This window comes from Ranitomeya imitator, chromosome 1, assembly GCF_032444005.1.
Source record: "Ranitomeya imitator isolate aRanImi1 chromosome 1, aRanImi1.pri, whole genome shotgun sequence".
In the NCBI taxonomy this organism is placed as follows: domain Eukaryota; kingdom Metazoa; phylum Chordata; class Amphibia; order Anura; family Dendrobatidae; genus Ranitomeya; species Ranitomeya imitator.
Genome location: NC_091282.1, coordinates 888,524,580 through 888,551,081, shown reverse-complemented (window position 1 = coordinate 888,551,081; position 26,502 = coordinate 888,524,580). Strand labels below are relative to the sequence as shown.

The window sequence follows — 26,502 nt, the reverse complement described above, 5'->3', positions numbered from 1 at the left end:
TGCAATATACTACATAGCTGGGCAATATACTACATGACTGGGCAATATACTACGTGGCTGGGCAATATACTACGTGACTGGGCAATATACTACGTGGCTGGGCAATATACTATGTAGCTGGGCAATATACTACCTGGCTGGGCAATATACTACGTAGCTGGGCAATATACTACGTGGCTGGGCAATATACTACGTGGCTGGGCAATATACTATGTGGCTGGGCAATATACTACGTGACTGGGCAATATACTACGTGACTGGGCAATATACTACGTGGCTGGGCAATATACTACGTGGCTGGGCAATATACTACGTGACTGGGCAATATACTACGTGACTGGGCAATATACTACGTGGCTGGGCAATATACTGCGTGGCTGGGCAATATACTACGTAGCTGGGCAATATACTACGTGACTGGGCAATATACTACATCACTGGGCAATATACTACGTGACTGGGCAATATACTATGTGGCTGGACAATATACTATGTAGCTGGGCAATATACTACGTGACTGGGCAATATACTACGTGGACATGCATATTTTAGAATACCCGATGCGTTAGAATCGGGCCACCATCTAGTATAGATATATATTTATAAATATAATATCACATAAAAGTGCATTTAATTGTACAACAATAATTTTGAAAGAAAAATGACATAGATGTATGAAAAACAAACATGAAGACCACAAGTGAATGAAAGATAAGTGAGTAAAGTACATGCAAGTGCATAGAAATGCACACCCTAAAACTAATACTAAGTTGTATTAACCTTTAATCCAAATACCCCTAAGCCTGTTTTCACCTTCCTGACCAGGCCAAATTTTACACTTCTGACCAGTGTCACTTTATGTGGTTGTAAGCAGGTAAACGGATGCAGTAATGCGGAGATACAGAGCAAGGTTTAACAAGAGTGCGGTTTAATTTACAGTAATAAACTCCTCTCAGGGAGATAACAGGAAGATAACAGAGAGATAACAGGGAGCGGGAAAGCAGGTGAACACAGTGTAATTGCGATACAACGCAACAGTCTTGATATCAAATTTAACTTATCGTGATGCCGTTGTCCTTTAGTCGCTTGCGGTCTGATGGATGATGGAATGCCGGCGGAGGCCGACACTGAGTCTTCGGGCTTCCCTGCCCAACACACGGTCCCACTTCTGGTGGCAACAGGCGCCCGTTGATCCCCATGTCCAATAAACTGCAGAACCGAAGCGTGGAGCTCTGCATAAGTATCTGCTCAGCCTGTGCTCCGCTGAGCACCCACTGATAGCTGGATACACACCTCAAGGTATTTATCCTGGTGCTCGTTACTCATTGCACCCGCGGATACCTGGACGCCGGCACAACGGTGCTTCTTTTGGGGCTCGCCTCTCTGCACGTTCACTGGTACCCGGGAGCCCTCACTGAACATTGGATGCAGACTCGGCAGTTCTGGACTCGATATTGCACAGGTACCCACAGCCCTGTCTTCCTCCTTACACCCCCGTTCTCCTTTAATTCATCATTCTACGGGAGAGAGCTCCTTCACCAGGCGTTCACATTCTTCCTCTCCCTGAATGATTCATTGCCAGATCGATTGATCTTGTTCATAACAGGTGGGAGGTGCCCCAGCTTTCATCCGCTCCAATCGGCATAATCCAGGTTGACTGATGAAGGCGAGGGAATATTTTGGTTTGATGAGTCTGCCGTTTCTGTTGCTTCAGGCATTGGCTCTCTTCCCTGGGGGTGGTAGACAGTGAATTATTAAGGTCTGGGGGCGAGACTGGCATCTCTTCTTCGTCACAGTCGAGATCTGTTGAAGTAGGTGCAATAGTGATGGTTGGCATTTCTAACCCTTCTTCAGGTCCTTCGGACAGGCAGTGCCGCAACATGCTTTGGTGAACTATCGGGTAGGTGCCCCTTCCACTCGTTCGGGCTGAACCTCATATACTGGCCCATCAGAATCGACTCAAAGCTTCACTCGATGCTGGGTCTTCTCCCATCTGTGTTCTAGTTTTTCCCAGGGCTATTTGTTCCGGATCAACACCCGATCTCCTGCTCTCAGAGCTGTTCCTCGAGTAGGCGTCTGTAGTCAATGTTGGTGTTCCCGAACCCAGGAAGACACCCCCATCCTTGGGTAGTCTTCTTCTGGGTCCAACTCCAGAACAGAACTTTCGCCCGAACAGCAAGGTATATGGGGTGTATCCTGTTGTACTGTGCACTCGGTTGTACACCCACACCAGTTCAGCCATGAACTCAGGCCACCGTATCTTCCTCCAATGTTCGGTGAATCTGGATCAACGTTCAATTGAAGCGCTCACAAGCTCCATTTCCCTGAGGATGATAGGGCATAGTCCTTAACTTCTCAATATGGTACAAATGATGTAACCCCTCCATCACTCAACATTGGTAGCCACAAAAACCTCACTGACATATTCCCGTCAGTAGAGAGGGCACAAAATAGCCCAAAAAGCACCAAGAGTATACCCACTCAAAGTCACATACTCAAACAGGAGAAAGATACGAGCTCTACTGGGTATATATATAAAATATAACAAAGTTTATTTGGAAATACACAAAATATACATATAATAATGTAGGAAGAGCATATAAAAACAACACATGTGCAAAGGATAACACACCAGGGTCAACAGGACTGGAAAAAGCCTCACACTTTTTCCACACACCAAGCCCAGGACCCGTCCACCCCAGCCAGCGGTAAGCATCTGCCAACCCCCTGACATCATTACTACCCCATTATGGGGATTTACCTATAGTTTCTTTGGGGAGGGTTGCTCCATACTTTACCCGGCAGGTATACTTACTAGTGTCCCATTATCCTTTTGCACATGCACCTTAGGAGCTGATTACTGTGGGGCACATATGGACTAGGGTTTTGACGGGTCCTGTTGACCCTGGTGTGTTATCCTTTGCACATGTGTTGTTTTTATATGCTCTTCCTACATTATTATATGTATATTTTGTGTATTTCCAAATAAACTTTGTTATATTTTATATATATACCCAGTAGAGCTCGTATCACTTGACATTGGAAGCAAGCGCCTTGGTGAGAATGGATCCTCTTCGGGCAACCGTACACCCGGATTAAGTCTCGGCAAATGGCCTGTGCAGCTGAATCAGCAGTCTGGGCCCGGGTCAGTGAAGTGGTCAGTCATCACAAAACAATGTTCAAACCCGAGATGTGCCGGGCCTACAGCTCAGTAGTCAATCATTAATAGCTCTAAGGGGACAGAAGTCACGATGGTCTGCGTCAGAGTTCTCTGTTCTGGAGGTTTAGCTATTTCACAGCTCCGACATCGTTGACAGGCCTCCTCTACTGCAGTCCTCAATCAGGGGGTGATACACCAGCTTCTGTAACCACTGGAACATTTTCTCCGGACCGAAGGGAGCCCCTCTCTCATGGGCCTCCGTAGCCACCACACGGATCAACTTTTCTGGGACCACTACTTGCCAAGTGACTGCCCCAACTCCCGTACTAGCTGTACTCTTCTGTATAGCAATCCATCTTCCAACTGGAGCCTCTCCCACTGTCTCAGAATCTGCAGAGCCCCTGGGGATAGAGCGTCTCTGTCTTGCCGGCTGGAAAGTTGCTTACACAGTAATAACTGGAATGCTTGAAAGGATCGTAATGATTCCGAGATTATTTTCTCGTGACATATTGTACATCATGATAGTGGTAAAAAATGTTGATATGACTTCCATTTATTTGCGAAAATATCAGGCATTTGGTGAAAATTTGGAAAATGTAGCAATTTTCAAACTTTTAATTTTTATGCCCTTTAACCAGAGTTATGTCACACAAAACAGTTAATAAAGTGACCTCATTTTAGAAACTAGACTCCTCAAGGAACTTATCTAGATGTGTGGTGACCACCTTGAACCGCCAGGTGCTTCGCAGAATTTTATTATGTTGAGTCGTAAAAATAAAAAATCACGTTTCCCACAAAAATGTTCTTTGAGCCCCAATTTTTTTATTTTCACAAGGGTAACAGGAGAAAATGCACCATACAATTTGTTATGCAATTTCTCCAGAGTACGCAGATACCTCATATGTGGAGGAATATGTGGGGACTTGTCGCTTTCGGACAGCTCTTGATGTGCCTAAAGAGTGAAAACCATCATAAATGACCACATTTTAGAAACTAGACCCCCTCAAGAAACTTATCTAGATGTGTGGTGAGTACCTTGAACCCCCCAGGAACTGCATAGAAGTTTACAACTTTGAGTGGTAAAAATAAAAGAAAAATCACATTTTCTTCACAAAAATGTTTTTTAACCTCAATTTTTTTTTCACAAAGATAACAAGAGAGCGTGGACCGCAAACTTTGTTGCAAAACTTCTCCTGAGTACGCTGACAATCCATATGTTAGGGGAAACTACTGTTTGGGCACGCGGCAGGGCTCAGGAAGGATGGTGTGACGTTTTGGAAAGCAGATCTTGATGGAATATTCTGCGGAAGTCATGTTGTGTTTGGTGAGCCCCTGATGTGCCTAAACAGTGGAAACTCCCACAAGTGACCCCATTTTGGAAACTAGACCCCTCAAGAAATGTATCTAGATGTGTGGTGAGCACCTTGAACACCCAGGTGCTTCATAGAAGTTTATAATGTTGAGCCATGAAGATAACAAAATTATAATGCACTCCTCATAGGCCTCCATACAGTACAATGCACTCCCCATAGGCAGACTCTATAAAAAATAATGCACTCTCTATAAGCAGACTCTATATTGTATAATGCACTTCCTATAGGCAGGCTCTATCGTAAAATGCACTCCCCCATAGGCAGACTATATATAGTATAATGCATTCCCCATAGGCCTTTTTACAGTATAATGCACACTCCATAGGCAGACTCAATATAGTATAATGCACCCCATAGGCCTCTATAGTATAAAGTACTCCCATAGGCAGACTCCAAATAGTGTAATGCACCCCCATAGTCAGACTCTATATAGTAAAATGCACTCTTCTTAAAAAATAAATACAATACACACCTGTCCTCCTTGTTTTCCCGCTTCTCCGAGCACCCGCTCATCTCAGGACAGCAGGCGCCAAGTAATGATGTCATCGCACCCTCTGTCAGTGTCTGTGTCAGGGATGTCAGACGCTGAGAGGGGGAATGATGGGAGAGGGAGCGTGACACTTCCCTTCTCATCAGTGCTTTCAACTGTATCAGCCTCCAGCCAATACAGTTGAACTTGCAATGATGGGCAGAGGGCACAGGATCAGGGTCGTAGCCACCACGGTCACAGCGGTCAACACTGTGACCGGGCCCGGTGGGTCAGGGGCCTGGCGGGTCAGAGGCACGCCAACGTCAGCAAAAGCTTCAGCTGTATGTGCTTCCGCAGGTGAGCACTTCACAATACATGCTGCTGGCCAGCTCTGGGCAACTTACTCCTCCCCCTCCCAACTGTACCAGCTACAACTGGTATAGAAGTCCTCCAAAATCCATGAGGGTCTTTGTTCTAATATGATAAGATTCTGGGCTACCAACTTGGGCTAGGAAAATAATAAATATATATTGCTAACGTCCATCGGCGGGTCTGTCAGCCCCTGTAAGCATGAGCCTCTAACTCCATCAGGTAAAAAGAACAGATTTCTCCAGAACCGGGCATCACAACGAGCCTGAAGTTGGTACTAATAGAAAGCCAATGGTAAAAGAAAATGAATGAGGGAGTGCTGGGATTCTGACATGTTCGGGAGCGGAGATATGTGCCTTATACAAATTTGTGTTAAATTTGGTAAGGGTGAGGAGAGAGGAGGGTCTGAGTAAACCAGCCCTGTTGGTGATGTCATGGGCTGTGGTTTATAAGTTTCTGCCAGGCCCCCAGCAGTTAGTTTTACCTGAGGAGCCCTGACTGCTAGCCCTGATGAACTGGGACATATGGGAGCTCCGCCCACTAGCCTGGTTTTGCCTGCAATGTCCTGAACACATGTAAGTGTTAAATCCTCATTTAACCCCTGTTATTTTTATAATTACCTTGTACATATTTTTTCAATTGTCTCATATTGTAACATCTTTATATGCCTTTTAAAAACACTGCCTTCTTTCGGAGTAAAATATATAAATTACTAGTCTTCGTTCCTCCTGCTCTAAAATGTACCCTAAGCCTTCTGAAGGGAATTACGCTACTGTTTTGGGTTAGCTTCGGACCCGTTTAATCGAAGCTGGTGGCAGCATACCTTTGGGAGTCGTTGTAGCGACTGCGGCGTTAATAATTATTGTTCCTGCTTGAGTGGGAGTAGTTATATCGCCTCGCTACAGCGTGCCTGATAGCCAGTACATAGCAGGCAGCCTTTCTGACGACTAATTACCCTAGGTGAAGTACCTAATCTGACCTGAGAGTAAGGGGGGTGCCAGAGAGCTGCAAGTTTCAAGTGGAACTGCAAGCGGGATATAAATAAATCCCTGCAGTTTGTGGTATATTGAAGAGCAGTGGGATACCTAAAATAAGCCCCTGCTGTAAACTAAGAGGTCAATAGCCTTGTGTGTGTTTTTCATCACATTGTGGAGTGAAGGGATAACTAAGATAAGCCCCCCTGCACACGTGATAGCCGTCTGTTGGCCTAAAGTCACCCCGATCCGTGACTTGGGGGTGACGGTCACAGTGTGAATCGTGACAATGGGCTGTGCATTATACTTTATGGATGACTATGGAGGCATTTGTGTACATTTTTGTACCCTTCTCCTGAATAATAACTATTAACAATAAGATCCTTTTGCTGCGTTGCAAGCTGTTTACGGAGCTTGTTTTTTTTTAATGCCACTAAGAAAATGTCTAGTGATGAGCGAATATACTCGTTACTCAACATTTCTTGAGCATGCTCGGGTGTCCTCCGAGCATTTTTTAGTGCTCGGAGTTTTAGTTTTTCTTGCCGCAGCTGAATAATTTACATCTGTTAGCCAGCATAAGTACATGTGGGGGTTGCCTGGTTGCTAGGGAATCCCCACATGTACGTATGCTGGCTAAATCATTCGGCTGTGGCAAGAAAAACTAAATCTCCGAGCACTAAAAAATACTCGGAGGACCCCCTGAGCATGCTCAAGAAATCTCGAGTAACGAGTATATTCGCTCATCATCACTAAAAATTTCAGGAAAATCCTACTAGAAGTAACATGAGTTTAAATGTGATTGGCTAATTCTGAACACACCCACATCCCCAATTAGAAGAGGGTGTTCATATTTATGCAAACACAATATTTTAGTTTTGCTATTATTTTCCCTCTCAAAATTATTTCAGTTTGTTTCTTATTGGATTTGTGCAGATCATGGTGAGGATACAGAAGAGGTTTTCTACTGATGACTCTTCCATGAAGACCATATTTGTGCAGGTGTCTCTGAACAGTAGACCAATGTACCACAACTCCAGAGTCTGCTAAGTCATTCTGAAGGTCTTTTGCAGTCAAGCGGGGGTTCTGATTTGCCTCTCCAGCAATTCTACGAGCAGCTCTCACTGAAATGTTGCTTAGTCTTCCAGACCTTATCTTGACTTCCTCTGTCCCTGTTAACTGCCATTTCTTAGTTATATTAGTTATATTTTGAACTGGGGTAAGGGCAAGTTGAAAACTCTTTACTATCTTCTTACAGCCTTCCCCTGCTTTGTGGGCCTCCACCATTTTCATTTTCAAAGTGCTAGGCAGCTGCTTAGAAGAACCTATGGCTGTTGTTTTTTGGCACGAGTTTAGAGGAGGCTGGGTTTTTATAAAGCTGGGAAATTTGCATCACATGGCATTTCCTAACGATGATAGACAACAAGCCATATCCCTAACAGGCTAATTAAGGTCTAAAACCTTGGCAAAGTTATCTGAACACACAAATCGCCAAGGGTGCTAAAACATTTGAATCTGCTCATTTTCCTTTGTCATTTTTAAAATGTAAAAAATGATTTTTTTTTGTGCCTAAAATGCAAAGGAAATGTGTCATTTTTCACTTTACACCTTTTAGAGATCATTTCACCTTCAATGTGCTTAACTGTTCACAATAGCAGTCATTTTGACCAGGGGTGCCCAAACTTTTACATACCACTTTATATGCAAAAAAAATGTAGTCATATGGCCATATAACCATAAGAACATCTGTTAAAAACAACTATTTATTGACTTTATGTGTTCTTCCTTGTGTTTAGTATTTTGCAGCATCCATCCTCAGGCAGAAATAGAAGATGCTCTCCTGCGAAATCTTTTCTTGGGTTACCAAAAATGGGTGAGGCCTGTACAGAACCCTAATAAAACAATAAAAGTAAATTTTGGCCTGAAAATATCACAGCTCGTGGATGTGGTAAGACAGCATTATATAAAGTTCTGTTTTGTGATAAAGTATATTTTATTAGTGCCTTATTATTTTAAAGGCGTTTCCACTACTTGGGTGGCTGTTAACTAGTTAAATGCATTTAACTCGCACTTACAGGAAGTGCATCACTAATCCTGCCCATTGGTATCCCCGTCACATGATCGCGGGTCACCGATGTGTCATCATGACAACCAGAGGTCTGCAGCAGACCTCTGTGGTTGTCATTGCCAGATTGCAATGAGTGCCGCCCGGTGATCAGCGCTCATAGCAAGGGAGCATTTCTGCTACACACAGGCGATCTGATCATCACCTGTGTGTAGCAGAGGCGATCAAAGTACTGCTTCTAGTCTCCCATAGAGACTATTGAAGCATTGAAAAAGTAAAAATGTTTTTATAAATATTAAAAAAATAAAAAAATTAAAGTTCAAATCACTCGCCTTATTCAAAATAAAACAATAAAAAAAATCTAATATACAAATATTTAGTATCACCGTGTTCAGAATTGCCCGCTTTATCAATATAAAAAATAATTAACCCGATTGCTGAACAGAGTAACAAGAAAAAAATTTGAAACACCAGAATTAGGTTTTTTTGGTCGCTGCTACATTGCAATGTAATGCAATAACAGGCGATCAAAACATAGTACCTGCATCAAAATTGTATGAATAAAAACGTCAGCTCGGCGCACAAAAAAGAAGCCCTTAATATTAGAGGTTATTATTATTATTATAGCGCCATTTATTCCATGGCGCTTTACATGTGAGGAGGGGTATACATAATAAACAAGTACAATAATCTTGAACAATACAAGTCACAACTGGTACAGGAGGAGAGAGGACCCTGCCCGCGAGGGCTCACAATCTACAAGGGATGGGTGAGGATACAGTAGGTGAGGGTAGAGCTGGCCGTGCAGCCGTGCAGAGGTTAAGGATTGACGCTGGTGGGATGGCTTTTACACTTTTTTGCTTAAAAACGGTGTGTACTATAAGGCTCTGCAGTGGCAGATGTATCTACTAAGAGGTTATTTGGCAGCTGAGGTGTCATGTTTGAGGTTCTGCAGCAGCTGAGGTGAGTACTGAAAGGTTTTGAAGCAGCTGAGATGTCTATTATTCTGTTCTGCAGCAGCTGAGATGTATATGATGTTCTGCAGCAGCTGAGGTGTGTAGTATGGTATAAGGTTCTGCAGCAGCTGAGGTTTGTATTATGAGGTTCTGCAACTGCTGAGGATTGTATAATGAGGTTCTTCAGAAGTTGAGTTGTATTATGAAGTTAAGCAGAAACTGAGTTGTGTATTAATTACTGAAAAAGAAATCAAGGAAAGGGAAAGGGGAGAAGGTTATGTCAGCTCACCAAATGTAGAAATTGCCTCAATATGGGTGCGGTGCACGGAGACTCCAGACCAGCTTCTGGGCAACAACAGCAATAGAGATCGAACATGTGGCTTGACGTATTAAAACATGACTTGTATTGCAAAATTAAAACAAGGGACAATTGCAAAATCACATAGAACAAAAAAAGTGGTGTGTGAGGGGGAGACCGGGAGTACAGGTCTATGCGATTCGAGCTGTGTATTGGAGCACATACCCTTATACAGGGCCACCATCAGGGCATTACTGCCCTGACTGTTGTATGGGACCCGATGAGCAGAGGGGGCCCGCATCGGGCCCCAGCGGCAGGCTTCTGCCGGTGCAGTAACTGAACCTACGTCCGAGTCGCAGGTTTAGTTAAACTCCATTGCCGTGCAGGCCCGCACGGCAATAGTTAAAAGCCACCAGCCAAACGGAGGCTGACAGCTGACGTCAGCGCGCACATCGCCAGCGTTTGATGTCATTGCCATTCGCCGGTGAGTACGTGCTTGAAATGCCTGGGGTGGATGTTGGAGCTGGAGCATCGTCAAGTAAGGAGAAAGGGTTTTTTATTATTTTTATTGAAAGCGGTAAGCCGCAATATGTTTCAACGGCAGGATGGAGACACATGGACCATGTGTCTCCATTCTGCCAGGGGCAGAATGGAGACACAGGGGGCTTGATGGAGACGCAGGGGGCTTGATGGAGACGCAGGGGGCTTGATGGAGACGCAGGGGGCTTGATGGAGACACAGGGGGCTTGATGGAGACACAGGGGGCTTGATGGAGACACAGGGGGCTTGATGGACACGCAGGGGGCTTGATGGAGACACAGGGGGCTTGATGGAGACACAGGGGGCTTGATGGAGACACAGGGGGCTTGATGGAGACACAGGGGGCTTGATGGAGACACAGGGGGCTTGATGGAGACACAGGGGGCAGGGTGGAAACACAGAGGGCAGGATGGAAACACAGGGGGGCAGGATGGAAACACAGGGGGGCAGGATGGAAATAAAGGGGGCAGGATGGAGACAGATGGGGCAGGATGGAGATACATGGTGCAGGATCATGGGGCAGGATGGAGGCATGGGCATGATGGAGACACATGGTGCAGGATCATGGGGCAGGATGGATACGATGGAGACAGATGGGGCAGGATCATAGGACAGATGGGGCAGGATCATGGGACAGATGGAGCAAGATTGAACATCATGTGGGGGCAGAATGGATATCATGAGTGCAGGATGGGAGAACATATGGCTGGAGCCAGGAATGAGACACATGGGAGCCAGGATGGGAGATATTATTATCATAGGTGCTAATTAAGGGATATTATTACAGCAGTGATGTATGACAGATAATTAAATCCCATAATGAACAACACTAGTTCCCCTATATTAGGTCGTCTCCATGTGGAGAAACCCCATATATAGGGACCATAAGAATTTACATAGGACACTCCACTATCAAGATACCATAAACCCCGGAGGAAACAGAGTACACGTCCCAAATTAAATAAAGGTAAAAGTCAATTTTATTTAACATATATAAATTTGTTATTTACAAAATATTGCCACAAATGTAAAACATGCTCAGCAAAAGAAACATTTGGCACCAGACCTGTGATCGCACACTCTGTTTCCTCCGGGGTTTATGGTATAGTGATGTATGACACTATATACAGAGCTGCTGTGTATAATGTCATTGATCACTGTATAACTTGTGCATTGATACTGTATACAGAGCTACTGTGTATAATGTCACTGGTGATCACTGTATTAGGCTACGTTCACACTAGCGTTCGGCTAGTGTGCGTCGCGCAACGCAGCGGCGACGCACGTGTCATGCGCCCCTATGTTTAACATGGGGGACGCATGCGTTTTTGCTTGTTGCGTTTTCCGACACGTGCGTCTTTTTTGACACTAGCGTCGGACCAAGAAAACGCAACAAGTTGCATTTTTCTTGCGTCCGATTTTCGTCAAAAAACGACGCACGCGTCGAAAAACGCAGCGTTTTTGCGTGCATTTGCACGCGTTTTTCGGTGCGTTGCGTCGCCGATGCAGCGGCGCACAACGCTAGTGTGAACGTAGCCTTACCTGTACCAGGACACTGCATACAAAGTACAGATCTCCTGTGTATAATGTCACTTATGGTGATATTAGTAATGTGTTTTTTTTATTAATGATCAATTTTGTAGTATTCAATCACTATATGGTGGTAATGTTCTCTGGCCATGGTGTGGCGGTATTTGTTCCTTGTATGTGCTGTTAATTGGTCACTATGTGGTGGTAATATGTTGTCGGGTCATGGTGTGGCGGTATGTTATAAACTTAGTGCTAAGTGCAGTGGAGATCAGTATCACGGGTCAGAAAAGAGGCCGAGAGACAACAGGTAAGAGTTCAATAATATTTATGATGGTATGCAGGTAAACAGCTATGACACAGCAAGTTAGTAGCAGACAGAGCTGGATAAGCAGTAAGCACGTGTACAGACCGTGGAAGTCCAAATATGTCAGATCCAGAGACCTGGAGACCAGGCCAGGCCTCCTAGCAGGGAACAGTCCAGCAGCAGAGATCAGTGCAGAGCAGATCCAGGGAAACAAGTCTTACGATGAAGAGATGTAGATCTGGAGACAGATGGGGTATCCCAAGGTAACGAAGAAACCAGCAAGATAGCAGTTCTTCCAGCTTGATCACAAGTCCAGGAACAAGATACTCAAGCAATGAGTAATATACAGAGCTCCCTTATATACACCACAGACAGGAACAAGGAAAGTCTGACAGGAAGCAAGATGGCCCCCGTGAGGCCAGTGACTCCATCTTAGATAAGGGCAAAAGTAACCGAACTGAGGGCAACAGCAGACAGGAACAGATGTACAGTCCAAATCCTTACATTACTCCCTTCTTAAAAGACGTCCTCTGGACGATCTTAAGTCTGGCTTATTGGGGTATCTGCTGTGAAACAGTCTGATCAGATGGGGAGCATGGATGTTCTCCAGAGGTTCCCAGGAATTTTCTTCAGAGTATCCCTGCCATTTCACCAGATACTGAAGACGTCCCCTATGAATACGTGAATCCAAGATTTTCTCCACGACGAATTCCTCTTGCCCATCAATGTGGACTGGATCAGGAAGAGCAGAGGTGCGTCCGGGAAAAGAATTAGGCACTGCTGGTTTAAGCAGGGAAACATGGAAAACAGGATGAATTTTTAAAGAGTTAGGCAACTTAAGTCGACAGGCTACAGGACTCACAATACCGCTGATCTTATATGGGCCAACATATTTTTGCCCCAGCTTGGAAGTTGGAATTCTGAGTTTTAAGATTTTTGTTGAGAGCCAGACCATGTCTCCTACCTTGTACGTTGGTGCTGGCTTACGGAATCTGTCTGCTGCCTTCTTGAATGTTTCCTGTGCTGAAACTAAGGTGTTTTTTAGAACGTCCAAATTTTGCTGTAAAGATGCAATGCGGTCAGCAACCGCAGGCACAGACATGTCTATGGGGAGTCGAGGGAGAATACTGGGATGATATCCCTTGTTAGCAAAGAGCGGAGATAATTTGGTGGAAGCATTCTGAGAGTTGTTATACGTGAACTCAGCCAACGGCAGTAGACTCACCCAATCGTCTTGCAGATGACACACGTAGCAACGCAGATACTGCTCCAAGGTTTGATTGGTTCGCTCTGTTTGGCCGTTAGACTGTGGATGAAAAGCAGATGATAATTTTACTTTGATGTCCAGAGCAGCACAGAAGCTTTGCCAGAACCGTGAGGTGAATTGAACTCCACGATCAGATATGACTTCATCCGGAGCTCCGTGTAAACGAAAAACATTTTGCACAACAAGATCCGCTGTTTGCTTAGCTGTTGGGACACCAGCACAGGGAATAAAATGAGCAGCTTTAGTCAACCGGTCAACTACTACAAGAATCGTGGTTTTTCCCTGTGACAAAGGCAACTCCACAATAAAATCCATTGAAATAGACCCCCAGGGACGAGATGGAACAGGCAGAGGTTGCAACAGTCCGGTAGGTGAAGAACGAGGGACTTTTGACCTGGCACATACCTCACACGATGACACGTACCGAAGAACATCTTTCCGAAAAGTCGGCCACCAGAAAAAACGAGACAGAAATTCCTGAGTCTTCTGAACTCCCCTATGACCGGCAAACTTGGAGTCATGCATTAATTTCAACACACTCAGTTTTACTGTTTCTGGGATATACAGACGCTGTCCTTGAAACCAAAGTCCATTCTTGAAAGTCAGATTTACCCGAGTGGGTGGTTGACTCAAAAGTGAATCCGCAGCATAAGCCTCCTTAATCTCAGTTAGAAGATCCTGATTATGCAAGACGCTTACAAAGTTTTTCTCAGATAGAATGGTCCTTGAAGACGAAGCCGAAGTTGCTTCATCTGAATGAATCCTGGATAGTGCATCAGCCTTCTTATTACGAGAGCCCGGCCTATAGGAAATGACAAAATCAAATTGATTAAGAATAGGATTCCATCGAGCCTGTCTAGGTTTCAGACATCTTGCCGACCTCATAAATTCGAGATTCCGATGATCTGTGAGTATAACAATCTGTTGGGATGCTCCTTGTAACAGATGTCTCCATTCCTTAAATGCAGTTATGATGGCTAACAGTTCCTTGTTGCCAACGTCGTAATTCCTTTCTGCAGGTGACAATTTTTGCGAGAGAAAGGCACATGGATGCAAGAGATCTTTCTCACCTGTTCTTTGCGAGAGTATGGCCCCTACAGCACAGTCCGAGGCATCCACTTCCACTATGAAGGCTTTGTCTGGATCAGGGTGGATAAGAATGGGAGCTGTCGTCAATTTAGATTTCAATGTAGAAAATGCTGTTTGAGCTTGGGGAGACCAGACAAATGGCGTCTTCTTCTGGGTTAACTGAGTGATGGGTGCAACGATCGCTGAAAAATTTTTAATAAAGCGTCTGTAAAAATTGGCGAATCCGATGAATCGCTGTACTTCCTTCACTGACTTGGGAGTCGGCCACTCCTGAATGGCTTGTGTCTTGCTTGCGTCCATGCTGAGACCCTGGGGAGAAATAACATATCCCAAGAATTGAATTTCTGTTTTGTGAAACTCACATTTCTCCAGTTTGATGTATAACTGATTCTGCCGTAGACGATCCAAAACTATTTTTACGTGTCGCTGATGGTCCTCGATATTGCTGGAAAAAAATCAAGATATCATCCAAATAAATCACAACAAAAATATCGAGTATATCCCGGAAAACATCATTCGCCAAGTGCTGGAATGTAGCCGGTGCGTTACGGAGACCGAAAGACATAACGAGGTACTCGAAATGTCCATAACGTGACCGAAAAGCCGTTTTCCCACTCATCGCCAGGACGAATCCGTACTAAATTGTACGCTCCACGAAGATCCAATTTTGTGAAGATTTTGGCGTGTCGCACTCTCTCAAGTAATTCGGGAATTAGTGGGAGTGGATAAGAGTTCCTGATTGTGACTTTGTTGAGCTCCCGGTAGTCAATGCATGGTCGGAGTGAGCCATCTTTTTATTTGACAAAAAAGATTGGAGCACCTGCTGGGGAGGAAGATGGTCGTATAAACCCCTTAGCTAGGTTTTCATCTATGTACTCCTTGAGAGCTTTTAATTCTGGCCCAGACAATGGATAAATACTCCCGAAAGGAATCGCGGCACCAGGCAATAATGCCACGGGACAGTCATATGGCCGATGTGGCGGTAATTTATTCGCATTTTTTTTGTCACACACATCACTGAAGTCCCGATACTCTACCGGCAATGTCGAGTCGACCGTGACTGCTGTCTTCACTGGAGCCAGCTCTCCGGACAACGCTGATTCATTTGGAAACTGTAATTCCTTCGGTCCAATTGATAGTCGGATTTCGCAGCCGCAACCAGGGCAAACCTAAAATAATAGGAAAATTAGGAGAAGAAATCAACAAAAAGGACATATTTTCAGAATGATCCGCGCCCATACGGATCTTTAATGGGACTGTTTCGAGTTTCACAGGCCCAGATATTAGTGGAGACCCGTCCACGGTCTCCATAAACACCGGAGACTCTCTTTTTCGTGAGCGTATGCCATGTTTTTCAGCATAGGAGATGTCCATGAGATTGCTGCAAGCTCCAGAGTCTATCATGGCGGAGCAGGTGATCCAGCAGGAACGCACCCAAATTTTGATGGAAACGCAGCAGAGCGAATCCCTCCTCGCCGTGGTAGAACTTACGGAAAGTAAGGCTATGTCCACAGGTGATGATGTTAATGATGAATCATCAGGAAAATCAAAGTTTTCAGCGGATATTTCCTGTCTGTGCGGAAGAGAACACACTGAAGATACATCCGAAAAGTCAAGTCCAGTTACTGCAGCTGCGGACTTGCGATTTTTCCCAGGGCACTCTGAAATATAGTGACCCGATTTACCGCAGTAAAAACATAGATTCTCCTTGAAACGATATTCCTTACGTGCATCGATGGGTTTTCTCCGTACTGCGTCAACCTGCATAGGTTCCAGCTCTGTCTGAGATAAAGTCTTAGTCAGCGCCTCCTTGGTGGGGGATGGAAAAGGCAGAAAGTTATTACTATTAGCATCAGCCCATTTTTCTTGACGACGTTCGGTGAGACGAATATCAATCCGAATACAATGATGTATAAAGTCAGCCAAGTTAGTAGGTGATTCACCTCGAGCTAGTTCATCTTTGATGGAAGTAGATAAGCCTCTCCTGAACACTGCATATTTTGCTGAATCGCACCATGTAGAATCCAGCACCCATTTCCGAAACTCCATTGCGTATTCCACAACAGGACGCTTCCCTTGACGTAGTGTCAGTAGTGCGGTTTCAGCTGTGATACTCCGATTAGGGTCATCAAACATTTGACACATTGCTGCAGTAAAGTCTTTCAGGGAATTCAAGCACACATCATTAGTCTCAATCAGAGGATTAGCCCAGGCTAACGCTTTGTTTGTTAGCAACATAATTATAGTCAACACTTTATCCCGATCAGTTGCAAACTGGGCCGCACGTGCAGAGAAATACAGCTGACATTGATTCAAAAAACCCCGAAATTTCTCTCTTTCACCACCAAACCTGAATGGTGGGAGTTTAGGAAAAGCCGGACCAGGAGCCGGGATTGGAGCAGATACCATGTTTGCAGCTGTAGTCTCCACATTTGAAAGTCGAGATGCTAAGGCCTGAATAGACGTATCGGCCACATTCGCATTATGATTAGTTTGCGATTCTAATGTCCCCAGTTTTGTTTTTATAGCCTGCAGCTCCCCATGAAGTCCAGAGACAAAAGAGCAAAGTTTTTTCATTCGCACCTCCATAGAATCTGACCCAGAGATCTCCATTTTTTTGGGCTTGAGTATTCTGTTATAAACTTAGTGCTAAGTGCAGTGGAGATCAGTATCACGGGTCAGAAAAGAGGCCGAGAGACAACAGGTAAGAGTTCAATAATATTTATGATGGTATGCAGGTAAACAGCTATGACACAGCAAGTTAGTAGCAGACAGAGTTGGATAAGCAGTAAGCACGTGTACAGACCGTGGAAGTCCAAATATGTCAGATCCAGAGACCTGGAGACCAGGCCAGGCCTCCTAGCAGGGAACAGTCCAGCAGCAGAGATCAGTGCAGAGCAGATCCAGGGAAACAAGTCTTACGATGAAGAGATGTAGATCCGGAGACAGATGGGGTATCCCAAGGTAACGAAGAAACCAGCAAGATAGCAGTTCTTCCAGCTTGATCACAAGTCCAGGAACAAGATACTCAAGCAATGAGTAATATACAGAGCTCCCTTATATACACCACAGACAGGAACAAGGAAAGTCTGACAGGAAGCAAGATGGCCCCCGTGAGGCCAGTGACTCCATCTTAGGTAAGGGCAAAAGTAACCGAACTGAGGGCAACAGCAGACAGGAACAGATGTACAGTCCAAATCCTTACATGGTATTTCTTCCTTGTATTTGCTGTTATTATGTCACTATGTGGTGGTAATATGTGATCTGGTCATGGTGTGGTGGTATTTGTTCCTTGTATGTGGTATTATTGGTCACCATGTGGTGGTAATATGTGGTCTGGACATGGTGCAGTGGTATTTGTCCCTTGTATGTGATATTATCCGGTCACTGTGGTGGTGATATGTGATCTGGTCATGGTGCGATGGTATTTGTCCCTTGTATGTGATATTATTGGTCATTTTAAAAATTGAAAAATAAATAAAAATATAACTAAATTGTATTGCATATTTTAACAAATGTTTAATAGGTTAGAGTAGATTAGGGCCCAGCCAAAAGAGTCTACCTTGTTGTGGTGGCGGCTAAAAAAATCTTTTGGCCAAAACAAAAGCTGCTGGCTATGTATGTGATCTGGTGATGGGAACTGTTAATGTGTGATTGGTGAGGATGTGGTGCAGATGTGGAGTTTCTCTATGAGTGGGCGGTGTGACTGTGGAAATTTCAAAGGGTGGAGCCTGGGCAGAGTCTCAAGGGGGCCCCCAAAATTTTGCCAGTATTGGGCCCCGAAATTCCTAGTGGTAGCCCTGGATCATTGTATGGTGAGTTGAGCACCACTGTGTGAGGGTATTATGTTGGCAGTGGATGTACATGTTACATTTCAGTGCTTGGCAGATGCTTTCCTGGCTAAAAAAGTAGGAAATGTAGCTAACCTCTGAAAACCATACGCTATCAAAGTCCATAAGATAGAGGTCCCACATGCAGATAGGGATTTGAACATAACACACAATTGTATTATTCTCAATTCTCATAATTGCTTTGTGGTTGTGGATGGTAGCACTTTCTTCTGGATGAAGCCTGGCTCTGGTCCTGCTTTCCTTCAGACAATCATACATCCTTTAGCCTTGACAGGGAGGTTCTGGGTTCACCTGTTGGCTCACCAGATTGATGTCTTTGTTGAATGGAGGGTCTCTTGTTGAACTGTTGCTTTCTGTGACCTGTAGTACAAGTAGGCATGTAGTTGTAGACCGTGTACCGAGATAGCTCTCAAAGATCTCTAGGGCACAATGGTGCATTCACACCCAACACCTCACTTTCTTTCCTTCAAAATCAGCTTCTAGCACCGGACTGCGTGAATACAAATCGTGTTCTCCCTATTGTGGGCTTTGTAAATCAGTTACTGCAGTAGCTGGTAGTTTAAAGCTGTGCCATTACCTCAAGGTGAATCCCTGCATCGGTATCCCTGGCAAGGTGTCCAAATTGTGGACAATTCCCGCAGAAGGGCCTCCTGAGCCTCTGAGCACCAGATGCGTTTCCTCCATTTCACCTCCGCATCTGAGTCAGGACAGATGAAGTAGCTCGGTGAGTCAGAGCTGTCTCCTTCGCATCTGGGACATTCCCAGTTGAAGATATTTTAGTTGTCCTCGCAGAGCCTGAACCACATCCTTCAAAGTCTCACGGTCTTTGGACTCCGCCCAGCTTCCCGTCACCTGAGCGCTACTCATTACTTCCTCAACCGCAGGCATGGAATCCTCCTTCCTGTTTTCATACACCCGCCTGCATACCAGTTCCTACCAGAGTATCAGCCCTGTCCATCTGACCTTCCAGAGTGCCAGCCGTGCCCGCCTGCCTGCATCTCCGTCAAGCTCGTCTGCCCGTCAGGGCCTCTGCCATACCCGTCCGCCAGCCAGTGTCACAGCCGTGCCTGCCTGTGTCCTGTCCCCCCGGTGGGATCAGCATGCACAGCCAGACACCACCCTGGATTGGTACCCGGTAAATACCTGCCGCACAAGTCTGACCTCACCATCAGAGGCTCCAGCGAACACCTAGGAAGCTATTTAGTTATGCCCCTTCCAGGGTAGTCTGGTCGGTGGTCCAGTGGGCCCACACCCCCGGACGCCCAGGCCAACCAGTCTGGATGCGAGTGTTACAAATAGAGCTCCAACCAAAAGGTACTCTGCTGGTACCGAGACAGTGTCAGGCGGGTCTGGCACCTGAACAGGGGCTACTGGCAATAAGGGATCATTCCCTTCCATGGCAATCACTGTATCCTGTGGACGAAGTTAAGTTGTAGACCGTGTACTGGGGTGGCCCCCAAAGATACAGCGGGCTATGGACAAAGAAGACAAGATGACTTGTGAAGGAACTATTATTTACTGCAAATGGAGACTGAATTCCTCAAACAACACAAAGGCAAACACAGTAGTTTCACACACCCAGTCAAAGTCGACTAGGACCCCTGTGCTGCACAATCTATAAGCCCAGATTGCTGTACCAAATACACTAAAATCTGCCTGACCTGCGCCTCATGCGGGAGCTGAGGAGTTAACCCAGGATAACAATGAAATTGGATGAGTGTACAGAGCCAACCAAGCAGTAGTGCAGCACAATGGTTCACAAACTTAAAGCGACTCTGTCACCCCCTCCAGCCGTTAGAAACTAAAAGAGCCACCTTGTGCAGCAGTAATGCTGCATTCTGACAAGGTGGCTCTTTTAGTTATTGGTGCAGTCAAAGCAGAAATAAAGTGTTTTATAATTTTGCAAAAATAGCTGTCTTTAGTCCTGGAGGCAGGCCTTAACCCCCCTGCTGCACACGCCACACTGCCGTCACTCAAGGCTTCTTCGGCGCCGGGCGCCGCCCCCTCCGCGCTGTTTTTAAGTCAAATCCGGCGCCTGCGCCGTTTTGTTCTGCCTGGGGCAGGCGCAGTGAGCGCTGCCCATCTGACCTCAGATGCAGTCTCGCAGACTGCGCCTGTGTGGCCACCCACCTTGTGAATCCCAGCCCCGCACTGTGCATGATGCATAACACACTGCGGGGCTGGGATTCACAAGGTGGGTGGCCGCACAGGCGCAGTCTGTGAGACTGCATCTGAGGTCAGATGGGCAGCGCTCACAGCGCCTGCCCCAGGGAGAACAAAACAGCGCAGGCACCGGATTTGACTTGAAAACAGCACGGAGGGGGCGGCGCCCGGCGCCGAAGAAGCCTTGAGTGACGGCAGTGTGGCGTGTGCCGCAGGGGGCTTAAGACCTGCCTCCGCGACTAAAGACAGGTATTTTTGTGAAATTATAAAACGCTTTATTTATGCTTTGACTGCACCAATAACTAAAAGAGCCACCTTGTCAGAATGCAGCATTACTGCTGCACAAGGTGGCTCTTTTAGTTTCTAACGGCTGGAGGGGGTGACAGAGTCGCTTTAACAATTTTGTAAACTCATCCTTTTCTCCCACCCACAGGTGATTCTCTGCTAGGAAGGTTTTGTCTAAAGCATGTATATATGAGTCTCTCTAACACTGTGAGCAATCAGCTTGAGTTCATACAGTTCTGCTAGCAAACAATCTCTCTACCTGAGAATCTATGTTTGGCACCAAACTCTCACTCAAGGTCTGCGTGCATGCTCCCACTGTGTTCCCAGTGGTGAAGCCGAAGTTCAGGACTTACCAACCTTAACATGGTCGTGAAGGAGTGTTACGCACTCCATTAACGCTGCTATTAACCCTGTGTGACCAAGTTTTTACTATTGATGCTGCCTATGCAGCATCAATAGTAAAAAGATCTAATGTTAAAAATAATTTAAAAAAAATAAAAAATCGTTATATACTCACCGTCCGTCGGCCCCTCGGATCCACAACAGGCCTTTCCCGCTCCTCGCGACCTGCTGGTGACTGCTCCATGCATTGCGATCTTGCGAGATGATGACGTTCAGACTCGTGAGACCGCTACGTCATCATCTCGCGTGACTGCAATGCATTCTTGAGACTGGAGCGCGCGAGGAGCGTCGGTAAACGCTTCCTGGATCCGGGGGCCAACGGAAGGTGAGTATATAACTATTTTTTATTTTAATTCTTTTTTTAACAGGGATATGATGCCCACATTGCTATATACTATGTGGGCTGTGCAATATACTACTTGGCTGTGCAATGTACTACGCGGGATGTGCAATGTACTACGCGGGCTGTGCAATGTACTACATGGGCTGTGCAATGTACTACGCGGGCTGGGCAATATACTACGTGGGCTGTGCAATATACTCCGCGCGCTGGGCAATATACTACGCGGGCTGTGCAATGTACTACGCGGACTGTGCAATGTACTACGCGGGCTGTGCCATATACTACGTGGGATGTGCAATATACTGCGTGGGCTGTGCAATATACTGCGTGGGCTGTGCAATATACTGCATGGGCTGTGCAATATACTGCATGGGCTGTGCAATATACTGCGTGGGCTGTGCTATATACTACATGGCTGTGCAACATACTGCGTGGGCTGTGCAATATACTGCGTGGGCTGTGCAATGTACTACGTGGGCTGTGCAATATGCTACGCGAGCTGTGCAATATGCTACGTGGGCTGTGCTATACACTACGTGGCCTGTGCTATACACTATGTGGCCTGTGCTATACACTACGTAGTCTGTGTTAAACACTATGTGGCCTATGTTATACACTACATGGCCTGTGTTATACACTACGTGGCCTGTGTTATCCACTATGTGCATGGGCTGTTATATACTACGTGAGCTGTGTTATATGCTATGTGGGCTGTTATACACTCCGTGGGCTGTGCTCTATACTACGTGGCTGTGTTATATACTCTGTGGGCTGTGTTATATACTACGTGGCTGTGCAATATACTACATGGCTCTGCTATATACTCTGTGGGCTGTGCAATATACTGCGTGGGCTGTGCAATATACTGTGTGGGCTGTGCAATATACTACGCGGGCTGTGCAATATACTGTGTGGGCTGTGCAATATACTGCGTGGGCTGTGCAATATACTACGTGGGCTGTGCAATATACTGCGTGGGCTGTGCAATATACTGCGTGGGCTGCGCGATATACTGCGTGGGCTGTGCAATATACTACGCGGGCTGTGCAATATACTGTGTGGGCTGTGCAATATACTATGTGGGCTGTGCAATATACTGCGTGGGCTGTGCAATATACTACGCGGGCAGTGCAATATACTGCGTGGGCTGTGCAATATACTGCGTGGGCTGTGTTATATACTGCGTGGGCTGTGCAATATACTATGTGGGCTGTGCGGTATACTGCGTGGGCTGTGCAATATACTGCGTGGGCTGTGCAATATACTGCGTGGGCTGTGCAATATACACTACGTGGCCTATGTTATAAACTACATGGCCTGTGTTATACACTACGTGGCCTGTGTTATACACTACGTGCGTGGGCTGTTATATACTACGTGAGCTGTGTTATATGCTATGTGGGCTGTTATACACTCCATGGGCTGTGCTCTATACTACGTGGCTGTGTTATATACTCCGTGGGCTGTGTTATATACTACGTAGCTGTGCTATATACTAGGTTGCACTGCTATAAACTCTGTGGGCTAGGCTATATACTACGTGGGCTGTGCTATATACTACATGGCTGTGCTATTTACTACGTGGGCTGTTATATACTACGTGGCTGTGCTATATACTACATGGCCGGCCACGAACAATCAGCGACAGGCGTAGTCCGCCCGCGAACTGGCACGGGAGTTGCACCACGCTTCGCTAATTGGTCGCGGCCAGCCAAATCCTGTGTATTCAATGTATTATTCTAAAATCTTCATAAATTAACTACATACATATTCTAGAACAGGGGTCCCCAACTCCAGTCCTCAAGGCCCACCAACATGTCATGTTTTCAGGATTTCCTTAGTCTTGCCCAGGTAATAATTGCATCACCTGTGCAATGCAAAGGAAATCCTGAAAACATGACCTGTTGGTGGGCCTTGAGGACTGGAGTTGGGGACCCCTGTTCTAGAATACCCGATGCATTAGAATCGGGCTACCATCTAGTGTATAATAAATAGAAAAGAAAAAAAAAGCTCAAAAAGGAAGTGGCCTCCAATGTGCAGGACCATAAAATAAGTGTAGAGTGATATTAGACTAGTTAACAAGACAATAGTAAAGCTATCATTTATAGGTCCTGGACCAGGGAGCACACTCCTAAGAGCCAAAAAATATACAAACGTATCAAAACAGCTTCATCAGGGGCAGCGACACGCGTTGGGCAAAGCAGGCAGACCTAGGGCATGTTGATTTAGTAAGTATGACATGACACAATACTAGCACAGTCCACATTTACTACTCTTTGATAATGGTGCGGTTTTTCATGGCCTATTCTTGCATGTGATTAGATTTAGCCTATTTTTGCCTTGCTATTCTGTGATACACATAATTGATATGTTTACCTGCATGTTTTATATTTATAAGTGCCATTCTTGTAACTGCATATGTATATTGGTATTAACTTCGTACATGGCATTTTTTTGATTAGTAATTTATATATTTGTATATTTTTTGGCTCTTAGGAGTGTGCTCCCTGGTCCAGGACCTATAAATGATAGCTTTACTATTGTCTTATTTACTAGTCTAATATCACTCTACACTTATTTTATGGTCCTGCACATTGGAGGCCACTTCCTTTTTGAGCTTTTTTTTTCTATTTATTATACATATTGTTTCTGCCATGTATGTAGTATGTGGACTGTCTCTGTGAACATTCAATATTTTTTGTATTGTTTGCACATTTCTTACTCACCTGCCCTGCATTGTCTTGCATGTCGCTCCATCACAATTTTAAATGTTTTTAATTGTATTTTGCTGTCTAACTTGGCATTGTTGTTAATAAAGCCGCTTTTTGATATATCATTGCCTTGTGTGCACTATACTTTGCGCTCTTTCTCATCTTTTTATGTTGTAGAAGAAAACATGCATGGCCGATTTTAAGGCAAAGTGATTAACTTGTACAAAGACTATACAAATCGCTTGTGACTCGTTTACTGAACTGTTGACACAGTCTGACAACAAAGATGTGGACAGAAGGATGGCTAATATGGTAGTCTTGTCCCCATACTGCTTCATATTAACAGCAGCACATCACTGGTTTACAAAGGATGATGTGCAGACGAAATCGTATACTTTTATGCTGGCATAATTAAGGCAATTACCTGAAAAACGAGAATTTTTTTTAACATAGATTGGATATTGCAACACAATCTATGCTATATGTAATCTATAATGTACACATAGGCCCCAATTCACCAAGCAATTTTCACCAGTTTTCTGGTCTACAACTGTTTGTAATGTCGCCAAATTTTTGGAGCAATTCATAACTATGCAGACGTTTTGCGAGTTTTAGCATTCTTTTTTACCAGTGTTGGCCAGCACCTCTGAGTTTTGGAACAAAGGGCAGAGCTTAGTGGGGAAGAGCCATGGCTGTGCGTAACCGACAAATTAATTATAATTTAATTATGTCTTTGTGGTGATGCATATCAGCTAAAAGATGTGCCAAATTTACGTCTCTTAAAGGTTTTGGCGCCTCTTACAACAGTACACTCTCCATCAAGAGTGGCGTACAAAATGCCAGTCTTGATTACCGGTAGTCAGGCTCACAGTTTATATATAATTCAGTATTGATACACAATATAGGCTATATGCACAGTCTATAATATAATGTATATATACACAATCTATGATCTATGCTATACGCATATGCACATGTCATATATTATTTTATAGATACTCTGGTGGGCCCAGGCACTGACATCTGCTGGCATACAGGGCCGCCAGCTGCCTAGGGCTCCCACTGCTCCAGGGGACCCTAGTCAGTGGCCTGTTGCTAATAGCGGCACACCACGCAGCTGCTATAGGGCCCGTGAGTTAGGATGGCCTGGCTGGCGCTGGCGAAGCAGCAGGTCACAGGAGGCAGAAAACAGCAAAAGCCTGTGCCCGCTGCTAAAGAGATGAATATTCACAGTGAATATTAATTTCACCTTAATAGCGGGCAGCAGGGCCAGCGTCAGCACCCGGGCCAGTGCTGGGGCCCTGAGCAGTCGGGAACACAGGCACACTATGGTTCTCCCCTTCCCCGCTTGCCCAGGCCACCGTTACGGTATTTGCCGCGTCTTCTGAATGTGACGTTCAGGTCAGAGTCACGTCACGTCTGTGCGCCCTCTGCCTGAACAGTCACAGTGCAGAGAGCCGGAAGACACTGACAATGAGAAATCTGGAGCAGAGCAGCGGCCAGCGACGAGAGGTGAGTATTTAATTTTTTTATGTTCGGACCATCATATATGGGGCCCATTATACACTGGAACATGATATATGGGCCCAGTATACACTGGAGCATCATATATGGGGCCCATTATACATGCAGCACCATATGTGGGCCCATCATACACTAGAGCATCATATGAGGCCCATTATACACTGGAGCATCATATACGGGGCCCATTATACACTGGAGTATCATATATAGACCCATCATACACTGGAGGGAGCATCATAAATAGGCCGATCATACACTGGAACATGATATATGCGCCCATTATACACTGGAGCATCATATATAGACCCATCATACACTGGAGGGAGCATCATATATAGGCCAATCATACACTGACACATGATATATGGGCCCATTATAAACTGGAACATCATATGTGGGGCCCATTATACACTGGAACATGATATACGGACCCATTATACCCCGGAGCATCATATATGGGGCCCATTATACATGCAGCATCATATATGGGTCCATCCAGAGGCGTAGCTAGAGCTTTTGCCGCCCGGGGCTGTTCCCGAGTTTGGCGCCCCCCCCCCCCCCCCCCGGCTCAATACACACAAAGGTTACCAAAAACGGTTTTCCTGTTTTGTAGAACTTAAACTGGGCCTAATGGTGTCACCCCCACATGCCACACCTGTGACTTAATACCACCACACCATGACCAGGCCACATAGTGACCGAATAATACTACATACAAGGGACAAATACCACAACACCATTTCCAGACCACATATTACCACCACATAGTGACTGAATACTACAATACTGATCAGTAATAAAAAAAAACCACAATACTATCACCATAAGTGCC

General features: G+C 45.3%; 1 protein-coding gene across 3 annotated transcripts in view; it reads left to right on the top strand.

Annotated features, from left to right (window-relative positions):
* Nucleotides 1–26,502, top strand: part of CHRNB3 (cholinergic receptor nicotinic beta 3 subunit) — a 111,478-nt gene that overhangs the window by 16,546 nt on the left and 68,430 nt on the right. For all 3 annotated transcript variants that reach the window (XM_069743154.1, XM_069743156.1, XM_069743155.1), the window contains one exon: nucleotides 8,139–8,290. In XM_069743154.1, coding sequence (XP_069599255.1) covers nucleotides 8,139–8,290 — 152 coding nt within the window. The remainder of the gene's footprint in view (nucleotides 1–8,138; nucleotides 8,291–26,502) is intronic.